Source organism: Fukomys damarensis, unplaced genomic scaffold (assembly GCF_012274545.1).
Source record: "Fukomys damarensis isolate Sample0158 unplaced genomic scaffold, DMR_v1.0_HiC HiC_scaffold_23, whole genome shotgun sequence".
In the NCBI taxonomy this organism is placed as follows: domain Eukaryota; kingdom Metazoa; phylum Chordata; class Mammalia; order Rodentia; family Bathyergidae; genus Fukomys; species Fukomys damarensis.
In genome coordinates this window covers 39,764,082-39,775,209 of record NW_022900935.1, presented here as the reverse complement: position 1 = coordinate 39,775,209, position 11,128 = coordinate 39,764,082, and the positions used below count along the sequence as shown (strand labels likewise).

Sequence of the window (11,128 nt, the reverse complement as noted above, 5' to 3'; positions counted from 1 at the left end):
TTTTTTTGTTTTTTGTTTTTTGAGACAGGGTCTCACTGTGTAGTTGAGACTCACCTGAAACTCACTGTGTAGCCCAGGCTGGTCTTGAACTCACAATGATCCTCCTGCCTCAGCCTCCTGAGTGCTGGTATTACAGGCCTGCACCACCACGCCCTGCTTAATTCATTTTCAAAATGTATCTTGCCTCTGTGTATGCTCATCGTGACATGAGTGAGTGCCTTCATATGAAAGGCACAGCAAACAAAACTCAGAATTTTTACTATTTTTAGTAAAATATCACATATTTTAAATAAGAAATTGAAAGAATAGACAGGATGAAACTTGTAGTTTTCCTAACCTAGAAAAATTGTTTACTGTTGAAGTGTCAACCGAGTAGTAGAGTAGCATTTCACACAAGGGTAGGAGTCGTGTGACAATGATAAAAAGAAAGTTTTATAGAATCAAAATTCTTGAATATACCTTTCATTTATCTCCACAAAGTGTAAGTTCTGCCTCAGTGTGTATCTGTGTTTATAATGTATACCCTAACGGGCTATAGAGTAAATTGTGTGTGACTTCAGTAGCACATGTGTGCAAATACCCTGTAATAATAGTTGTATTGTTTCGGTAGTACTGACAGGAGGGTCCCGGTTGCTCCAGCACGGTATGAAGAATAGAATTCACGTAGATTCACTGTGCTGGTGTAGGACTCTGGAAGAGGCGCATCCCCACTTCTCTGTGACTTTCTTCCTGAGGAACCAATATTGAGGCTCTGTTGTTGAGGGAGAATAGAGCTTAGGTGAGAAGAGGTATTCATAGTTTTTAAATTTCATTCAAGGCAACAGTCACACCTTGAGGTGTCATATCACACCAAATATTACATGCATATCTGCAGGAAGAGAACGGGGTTTCGCCAGCTCCTTCAGCACTGCGGATAACACAGTATTTCTCTGATTTGGGCTTTTGTGCTTTCTGTCATTCTGCTTTCCTAGTTGTGTGAAGAGCTCTTTGAGAAGATCAGTGACAACTGTAATGAAGAGATGTCTTACTCTGTAGAGGTGAGTTCACTCAGTGTGAGCCTGGGTCACTATTCTGCTGTCCTCCAGCGTCGCTGCCTGGTGCCTCCCACTGATAGCCGCTGCAGACCACTTAGCCAGCCCCTCGAGTCTGAACTTGGAGACTTTCTAAGTTTTGGTTATAAGGGATAATATTGGATTTAAGTTTCTGATCACAGTTCTATATATTTTCAGTTACTACTTTTTGTATGTATCCTGATTGTTAAATAATACATTTGAATTACCAGATGGCCTTTTACAGAGGCTGTAACTCGGTTTTTATTCACCGGGAGGTGTATAAGCACCCTCTGTGCCCTTGCCAACATTTAGTATTTTTATTTTTCAGTCTTTCCTAATTTGATAAGGTATAATTTCTCTTATTTGAATTTGAATTTCTTTATTAGTGTGATTGACTGTCTTGTAAATTGTGTAGATGCCTATTTACACTTTAGCCTTCTGTCCTTCTCAGGAAGAAAAAGGACATTATCAGGCTGTCTCAGGCACAAAGTGGCTGCTACTTGTATTCAGCAGAAAGATATTTTAGAAGCAATATTAGTTATCATAGTTTTTTATGAATGCTATTTTCAATAATTGAGATTTAAAGTGAGGTTACCCCAAGCACTTGAAAATAAGAATTCATAGAGTTAAAACCAAAGAACAGTATCAGTATTCCAGCACAGAGAAGACGGGAGACCGGTAACTTTAATTCTTTAGACTGATCACACTATCACTACAGACAGCGTATGCACCAGGAGTGGTGAGGGCGGACCAGCCACTGTGGCCTGAAGACTTATGAATGAAGAGGAAATCTCAGATAATTACTTCACGAATTGCTCCATCAGCAGGACATGATGACCTGCATGATGATGAATACATCAAGTCATCACTTCTTAACTTATTAAATAAACATTTCACTTATTTAATCAACTCCCCCCTGTCATTGCATATTCACCAAAAAACCGTCAGTGTTCCAGCATAGGTCTGTCTCCAGAAGATAACTCACTAGTCTTGTAAAGTGAGTTTTTGGTTTAGGAAATAGGTACTCCTCATGGGAAGGTAACAAACCAACATGGTGGTCTCATAACAAAGCCAAGTGAGCTTCACTGAAGAGTCTGCCTTTGAAGGATGGTTTTGTCCTGATGTATCATAATTAGACATCTACATACACAAGGCTTGACTGGGATGCATTCACTACAGTAGATTATGATGCTTTCCATGAATCAGATCCTTCTGTATCACTGAGCTGTTCAGGCTACAATATCAACTCCTACAGTTTTCAACTTTACATTCTGTACTCATATTTTCAAAGTATCTGAAATGGAACCTTGTCTCCGTTTCCATTTCCTTTTTTTCTCAGTCTCTCTTTTTTTTTTAATCAGTTTAAAAAATTGACCCTGTAAGCTAAGTAATTGATCCATTATGAGAATAAAACAAGACAACAAATATTGTTTCTGGTAGCAAGTCACCTTAAAAATTAGCAAGATACTTTTAATTATTCTTACTACTTAAGCTTGTACACACAGTTCTGAATACCTAGGAGACACGAGTGCACATGCACATCTGCTTGGAAAACTTGTCCCTTTTCACGCAACTGTGAGACTAAGAGGGTTCAACACTTGTCTGTTATTAAAGAGAAAGAGGGCCGAGGATTTAGCTCAGTTTTTCTGCCGCCTGACTCAAAAGCACAAGGACCTGAGTTCAATCCCCGCTACCAAAAAAAAGAAAGTTCATGCAAGTGAATAAAAGCAACTGCCTACGCAAGGTGATACCTGTGTATACTGTTAATAGCATAAATAGGCCTAGCACTGTGGCATTTTGCTTCATCAGGCTTGCTGATCTCTCATCATATGCCTTTTTATAAAATATTTTTTGGTATGTTTTGTTTTGTTTTTTGGTAGTGGGGATTAAACTCAGGACCTTGCACTTGTCAGGCAGGCACGGTGCCACTGAGCTACATCCCCGGCCCTTTTTTTTAGGTTTTATTGATACAGGGTCATGCTATACCCAGGGTGGCCCTGAACTCCCAATCCTCCTGCTTCAGCCCCCTTGAGTGCTAGAATTAAAGGCATACACTGCTATGCCCGGCGTTTATAAGCTTTTAAATAAATATTTTCATTTCATATAATTTCTTTTCTCTAAGTCCTTTACTTCATTTTAATAATGTGTTTCTAGGTGAGCTACATGGAAATTTACTGTGAGAGAGTGCGAGATTTGCTGAACCCCAAAAACAAGGGTAACTTACGTGTACGTGAACACCCACTTCTTGGACCCTATGTGGAAGACTTGTCGAAGCTGGCAGTCACTTCTTACACTGACATTGCTGACCTCATGGACGCTGGGAACAAAGCCAGGTATGGTAAGAAACAGGCTAATGACTGAGATCTTTGGCTCATTTTGAGACCCTTGTTCCTACTTGAGGGATTGAGGCCACATTAAAGCTGTGAATGTTGATTTCATTGTGGACTCTTCTGATCCCATGTCTGTGCTGGAGAGGTGCAGGCTTTAAATAAAATATTAAGTCTTTCTTAGGAAAACAAGGCATTGCTGAAACAGGCTAGAACTTTTAAGTTTTATTCCTAGGGTTTATCAGGTCATAGTAAAATGTTAGTTGTTGTATCTATTAGTCTGTGGTAGCAATTGATTCTGGAATAAATGAGCAACTAAGAAAGAATCAAAATTAAATGCTCCAGTGATTTCCACAGGGGTAGCTGGCCTATGAACCATGTTTCTGTTGAGGGCCCTGTGGAGTTGGAGGTCAACTTGCTGGGCTCATACCTCAGGCAGCAATGTGTCAGTCTCACAGTGTGTGAATAAGTTTAAGGCTGTTGCTTGTGATTGTTATGCTTATAATGTGGAGCCTGCTGTCCATTTCAACTCATGTAAGAATTCCATTGTCACATGTCGCCTTTCTGTTTTTTTAGGACAGTGGCAGCTACCAACATGAATGAGACAAGTAGCCGTTCCCATGCTGTGTTTACCATTGTCTTCACCCAGAAGAAACATGACTCAGAGACGAACCTCTCCACGGAGAAGGTAGGGGAACTTCGGTCTCCAGGCTTGCACTGTGAAGATGGGAATTCTGAGAAGTCCATTTTACTACTCTGCATTTTTTGAAATGGAGGAGGATGACTCTTTCACCGAGTGGAGGATACTGTTGTGTAACTTCTTGCCATTTTTCTTCTACACTATACCAGTTTTCAGCATGGGTTCATTTATTTAATAATGGTAGAGATTGAACTTAGTTACTTAAATGTGCTAGGCAAGTGCTTTGCCACTGAACTACATCCTAGCCTCAGCTTGAGTGCTTAAATGAAATTGCAAGATAGAAAATACTGCATTCTCTCCCCCACCCCCCAGTACCGGGGATTGAACTCAGAATCTTGCTCTTTCCAGGCAGGCCCAGTACTGCTGAGCTACATCTCTGGCTCAAGGTAAAAAACAGAGTTAAGAAAAAATAATCTTTAAAAAAAAATGACTTGAATCTCATAAACCCTATGCAAGACAGTTAAGCAGTTGTGGGGGAAATGCCTTTGTTTTCTTCTGGAGTGGACCACAGTAATGTTAGTGGATGATGTTACTATGGGGTTAAATGTTTACATGACTGATTAGGCAGGCTGAGTATGTTTGTTCTTGGAAATAAATAACTTCATGATAGTTTGGGTGTTCTTCAAATACCTGTGCTTGTTAATTTTTTATTTTGTGTAGTAGTTAAATATTGTAGACTTTGGAGTGAGACTGCTTGCTTTGAAGCCTGACTCTTTTCAGCTGTATTATTTTGGGCAAATTATGTAACCTCTTTGTGCCTCAGTTTCTCTGTATGTAGCACCATTACAGGGGTTTTCAAAGGTAAATACAGGTAAAGTGTATATAATAGTGTTTGGCACAGAGTAGCCACTCAGTAATTGTTAATTTTATTATTAATAATTTAAAAATTATGTTGAGTTATACACTGCCTACATTTCAAAGTGGCATGTAACTAGATTCTTAAATCTGAATTTAGATTCATGTTGGCAGCTATATAGGATCCTTTTCTTTATAAAATGAGTATACTTAATGATACTGCTGTCCTTAAAAATTAGAATCATCTTTTACTTGGTGACTTTTTGTTTAAAATAATTTTAAAAATATACTCTTTCATATAGGTGATCAAATAACTTGCTCGGCCAGAGGTAGTAGTGTTGATGCTACTTGGTAGCATTTATCTGAACGACACCAAGGAACATATTGTGTGAAAGTATTTTTTGTCCTTGTCCCATAATGTCAAATCTACAAAATTAATGATTTTAATCCCTAAGCCATAGCTTCCTTGCTTGCTTTTAGTGGTTGGCGATGGGGTGTTGGAGATTGAACACAGGGTCTGTGGGTGAACATTCCACCCCAGAGCTACACCCTCAGTCCAGTAGCTCTTTTATAATCCATTCTGGATACTTTTGTTTCAACTTCTCTGAAACAACTTTATTGACATACACAGTTAACTACCATGTACATATTTAAAATGTAAAACTTGATGATTGTTGACATGTTTATCTGTGAAACTGGTTGTACCATTCAGCTTATGAGAATTTCTGTGACCCCAAAAAAGTTTTCTCATGCCCTTTTGCAATGTGCCCCTGTCCCTTCCACCCTATCCTAGGAAATTCTTGATCCATCTTTTGTCACTATAGATTAGTTTATATTTTCTAGAATTTATATACGTGGAGTCATACAGTATACACTATTTTGCCTTCTGCTTAGCATAACTTTGAGATTCATCTATTTTGTTGTATGTATCAATAGTTTATTCTTTTCATTACTAATAGATATTCTATTAAATACAGTATAGTTTATTAAATCATCTGTTGATGGATTTTTAAAACTAGTTCTGTTTGTTGAATACTGTAAATGAAGCTGTACAAATGTAAACACTTGTGTACAAATCTGTGTGTGGAGATTTTAAAATTTCTCTTGGTGACTACCTAGGAGTGGGATGATTGATTCTTTTTTTTTTCTTTTTCTTTCTTTTTTTTTTTTTTTGTATTGGTGATTGAACTTGGACCCTTGCACTTCTAGGCAGGTGGCAGAACCTCTGAGTCAAATCCCCAGCCCTAAGGATGATTGATTCGTAGATGGCTGTTTAGCTTCCTAAGAAGCTGCTAATTATACATTTTTGTATTCCCACCAGCAGTATATGAGAGTTCCTGTTGCTTGCAGCTTCATTTTTTTTTTTTTTTTTTTTTTTTTTTTTTTTTTATTAACTCGGGTCTTTGTGCTTGCAAGGCAGCCCACCAAACTGCTGAGCTAAATCCCTGGCCCTACAGCTTCATTTTTAATATGCCATTTCACTGGCTGATAAGTTTTAGATATTTTTATGACACACTGTAGCAAAATATGTCATGTTTATCCTAAAGTTATGAATTAGTCAATTTTCTGTTAATGTAGAGAAATTTCTGAGGCTGGGTAGCTTGAAAAAGGAGCAGGTTGGTGTGGTAGCACACACCTGTAATTCCAGCACCATGGGAGGTTGAGGGAGGAGGATCTGAAGTTTGAGCCCAGCCAAGGCAACTTAGCGATTTAGCAAGACTGTCTCGTAGTAAGAAATGAAAAAAGGGAGCTATAGCTTAGTGTGAATGCTTTGGGTTCAGTCCCCAGACCTGTCCCTCCCAAAAGAAGCTTATTTTGGTCATAGTTCTAGAGGTGTCATCAGGGACATGGCACGACCATCACCTTGGCTCTGCTGAGACGTTATGGCATATGGCATCACAATGGCAGTGGCATGTGTGGGGGAGATCACATCACCAGACAGGAGGTCAGAGAAGCTGCCAGGGACCAGCCCTGTCCTTTTAGAATAGCCCTCTCGAGAACCAGCTGAGGGATCCTGTGAGAATTTTGCTCACATTCCCCTGAGGACTCCCACCCCCACCCCGGGGTCCATCTTTCAAAGCTCCAACTGCTGCTGCTGTTGTTGCTACTTCTTTTTTGTTGTTGTTCTGGGGACGGAACTCAGGACCTGTGCTTGCGAGGCAGGTGGTGGCACCACTGAGCTACATCCCTGGCCCTCCCACTGCTTCTTAACATCCCTGCACTGAGGACCAAGCTTCCAGTGTATGAACCTTTGGGGGAACAAAGTCACATCCACACCACAAGTGACTTCTTTTGAACCAAGATAATTGCCATGAGTGTTCTGCAGCACCCCCCACCATGCTAGGGCTTGAACTCAGGACCTTGCACTCTACCACAGATCTGTCCCCGCCCCCCACCAGCCCTTTGCATGCGTGCCCCTTAATCCGATGATATGTCTTGTCTTCATGAACCATATTTGAGAACTTTTCATATCTTTAGTCCTCTCCATATATGATCTTTAACAAAATTTCCTGCCCTTGCTTGTTTTTGAATTGTCCCTTTGTTACTGTTCTTTACCAGGTCAGTAAAATCAGCTTGGTGGATCTAGCAGGAAGTGAACGTGCTGATTCAACTGGTGCCAAAGGAACTCGATTAAAGGTATTTATTTTACCAAATAAGCTGCCTAGTCAATCAGTGTTCTGTAACATGGGCCAAATCCAGTCCACCACCTGATTTTATGGATGAAATTTTATTAATACATAGCTACAATCACTGCATGATTATGTGTTATTAGTGCTCTACAGCGGCAGAGTTGTGAGAGATCATATGATCCACAAAACCTAATTTTAAAATTTTTTACATAGAAATTTACAAAATAGAGAAGGCATCATGGTCAGAATGAGAACTAAACTACATTTGGAGAAAAGAGGCAAAACTTGGGTAGGTGGAAGTAGAAGACCTCAAAGGGAATAGGGTACCCAAGATCCAGATGTGAGAAAAACATGAAGTTTGGTGGAGATACCTTTAACACAAACAGCAGTTTCATGTGTGAAAAAGGCTGCAACTGTAAGGTTTTAGAGAACATCCTGGAGCCTGGCATGTCATTCCCAACAGGTTGACAGATGAAAAGAGGAAAGATTGAGGACTGAGGGCAATTTTAGAACTTGTGATCATAACCAAATACACTAGCATATGATGGATTACTGTATATTTTATTCTCTATACGAATGAAAAATTACTCATCATAATACTTTCATGTTTGATGTTTATTTTAGGAAGGAGCAAACATTAATAAGTCCCTTACAACTCTGGGCAAAGTCATTTCAGCCTTGGCAGAAGTGGTAAGTTTTATACTTCATTACAAGCAGCGTTTGTCTGCTCAGCAAATACACTGGGTGATAGTTTAAGCTTACTAATGAGGGCTGACCTGTTTTGGCCCTTTCTCCTTTTAGAGCTTTCTAGATTAGATAGTATAACATAGTTTGATTTTGTACTGAAAGTAGAATGGAAGTATATATAGATGTGTAAATGCTGGGGTGAAGACCTAAGGTTTGACTAATTTTTAGAGCCTTATTTAATGTCTTTAAAAAACCAAGTGTATTTATTGTGTGTTCTTTGCCTCTGCAATCATCTCTAGGTAGGATGCATAGTAAGCTTTTGGAGTATTTTGAGCAGTTTGGCTTTGATGAATGCTGTTGGTCCAGGAGCCAATGATACTGTTTTGAAATAGTCATGAGTCACTCAACCAGGGGGCCAAGTTGTGGGAAATGCATCCTTAGGCATTCGTCACTGTGGGAACGTTGGTTGTGATACTTGCTCGCACAGACCTGGGTGGGGAGCCTACTGCACACCTGGCCAGAGGGTGTAGTCTACTGCTGCCAGGGTCACAGTGGAAAAAACAGTGTGAAGTTAAGTCCAGCACAAGAGAAGATGAGTCAATCCAGAGTCGGGTAAACACACAAGATGTTGAGGCTACTGCCACTGTAATGTGGCACACGTTCACGGTAAAAAAAATTTTTTTTGTTAAGTAATAAGAATATTCTCTAAAAGAGGGAAAAAAGTATAGCATAGTAAAGACACACACCAGTGACATGGTCGCTTATTACCATGCGTCCATGTGCAGTACCTGCTGTTCTACCGGCAGCGCATGAGTTTCTCTGTGCCTGTTCACTGCAGACATGTGAGCAGTGTATGGTGCTGCCACCTAAGGTCTGCTCTGACATAGAGGTTTTCCAGCACTGTTACAATCTTTTGGGGCCACCAGTGTGGGTCCAGTCAGCACGTGGAGGAAAAGGTCACTGTGCAGCACGTGGCTGTAGTTTCATTCTTTCCCATTGTTTAACAGTGGAACACCAAAGAGAAAGCGTTTTTTGTGTAAGCATCTTCATTATTTGGTTTAGGAACTGAGGAAGTATTTATTAGTCATTTTGTGTTCTTGTTTCAATTTATATCTCATTTAAATCACTAAAAAAAGCTGAGTATTTTGTGCTTATCTCTGAGAAGTCATAATTTAATTTTCATTGAAATAAAGTACTATTTTGTATTTGGAGGCTTATCCCATGTCCTTGTTCTTTCCTCTCAATGCTTTCGTCTGTAGGATAACTGCACCAGCAAGGTATGGTGGGGATCGGCAGAGACAAACTAGCTGTAGAACCAGCTCATGGTTTTAAGTCCACTGGGGATGTGTAGAGGCATAAGTAGGAATGGAACCTTCAACGATTTTTCATCATTTGTTTTCTGGCCCTGAAATTTAGGATGGCTCTTGCAGGTGATCATAAATCATAAGATTTCATACCAGAATTAATTTAGGAACATGATGTGCTTGGAGAAGGAAATAAGAATAAAGAAACAAAACAAAGTCTAAGAAGTTTTATATTATGTCATCTTACAGTGTTTGTCCTGGTGATATACAGAACTGTTCCTTTACACTTGAAGGTTCACCATATTGTTTCTTCAGGATACTACTCTAAAACATGCCTGGCTTCTTGAAATCATATGTGTATGTATGTGTGTGTGTGTACGTGTGTGTATGTATGTGTGTATATATATATACATACATATATACACACATACATACACACACGTACACACACACACATACACACACACACACACATATACATACACCTCTTTGTATTATTTTACTTGTTTCCCATCATGAAAGGTCATGGGAAATTTAAAACATTAATTTTTTTCCTATTCTCTGATTACACATAGATGAAGTGAAAGCTGTAGAATTAAGTTAAAGTTTTAACTGTGTCTAGAAAACTTGTATCTTCCTTTACCCAAATATTATAGATTTTTCTCTTTATTTCTGTACAAATATTCTAGGATTTATTAGTATTCTTTTGCACAAATTTAGAGCCCCTAATTGTTGTGACTCACATGAGGGAAATTGGAGATAGAGGCAGTATTTTCAGTGGAACGTTTTATACCCCTACTTTCAGATATTTAGATTGGTTTATTTCCTCCACCTTTATAATAATAATTTAGGAAAAAATTATGCCTTTTTATTTTTCTTTACTTAACAGCAGAAGGTGCCTTATTTAGAAATCTACTTGCTTTTTAATACTGTATGAGCACACATTCATGTACCTAGTGTGGATCTTACAACCATGAAGACTTAAAATTTAGTGATCTAACTTGTCCAGTCTCTTTGCTCCCCTATTAGTGTATCAATCACAAGAAAGTTTACAGAGTATTTGCTGTAAATGTTCACATTGCTCTGTGCCACAGTTATGTAGCAAACATAATTTTTGGCAAACTAAGACATTATTTCCACTGGGGAAGGAAACAACTTTATTGCTATCCCCACTTAACAATGTAGGTTGAGTGTCCCTAACTCAAAAATCCAAAATCTGAAACTTTTTGAGTCCTAGTGTAAGACTCCAAGTGGAAAATTCCACATCTGACAATCGAAACATAGGCATATTGAAATTACTGTAAAAATTTACTTTCAGGGACTGGGGATTTAGCTCAGTGGTTCTGCTGTCTGCCTTGCAAGTGCAGGGACCCGAGTTCGACCTCTGGTACCAAAAAAAAAATTTACTTTCAGGCTATATATATAAGGTGTATATGAAACATAAGCTAGGGTCTCATCCCCTAAATATCTTATTATGTATATGGAAATATTCTTTCTTTCTTTCTTTTTTTTTCTTTTTTGTAGACAGGGTCTCACAATGTAGTTGATACTGACCTGGAACTCACTATGTAGCTCAGACTGGTCTTGAACTCAGTGATCCTCCTGCCTTAGCCTCCTGAGTGCTTGGATTACA

At 39.0% G+C, this 11,128-nt stretch overlaps 1 protein-coding gene across 10 annotated transcripts in view; it reads left to right on the top strand.

The window, feature by feature from the left end:
• Kif1b (kinesin family member 1B) overlaps nucleotides 1–11,128 on the top strand; it is a 137,396-nt gene that overhangs the window by 39,132 nt on the left and 87,136 nt on the right. For 5 of the 10 annotated variants that reach the window (XM_010628091.1, XM_010628089.1, XM_033767814.1 and 2 more), the window contains exons 4-9: nucleotides 972–1,037; nucleotides 3,207–3,385; nucleotides 3,956–4,067; nucleotides 7,434–7,511; nucleotides 8,129–8,194; nucleotides 9,451–9,468. In XM_010628091.1, the coding sequence (XP_010626393.1) occupies nucleotides 972–1,037; nucleotides 3,207–3,385; nucleotides 3,956–4,067; nucleotides 7,434–7,511; nucleotides 8,129–8,194; nucleotides 9,451–9,468 (519 nt within the window). The remainder of the gene's footprint in view (nucleotides 1–971; nucleotides 1,038–3,206; nucleotides 3,386–3,955; nucleotides 4,068–7,433; nucleotides 7,512–8,128; nucleotides 8,195–9,450; nucleotides 9,469–11,128) is intronic. The other 5 variants (XM_010628094.1, XM_010628092.1, XM_010628090.1 and 2 more) reach the window with 1 other exon arrangement.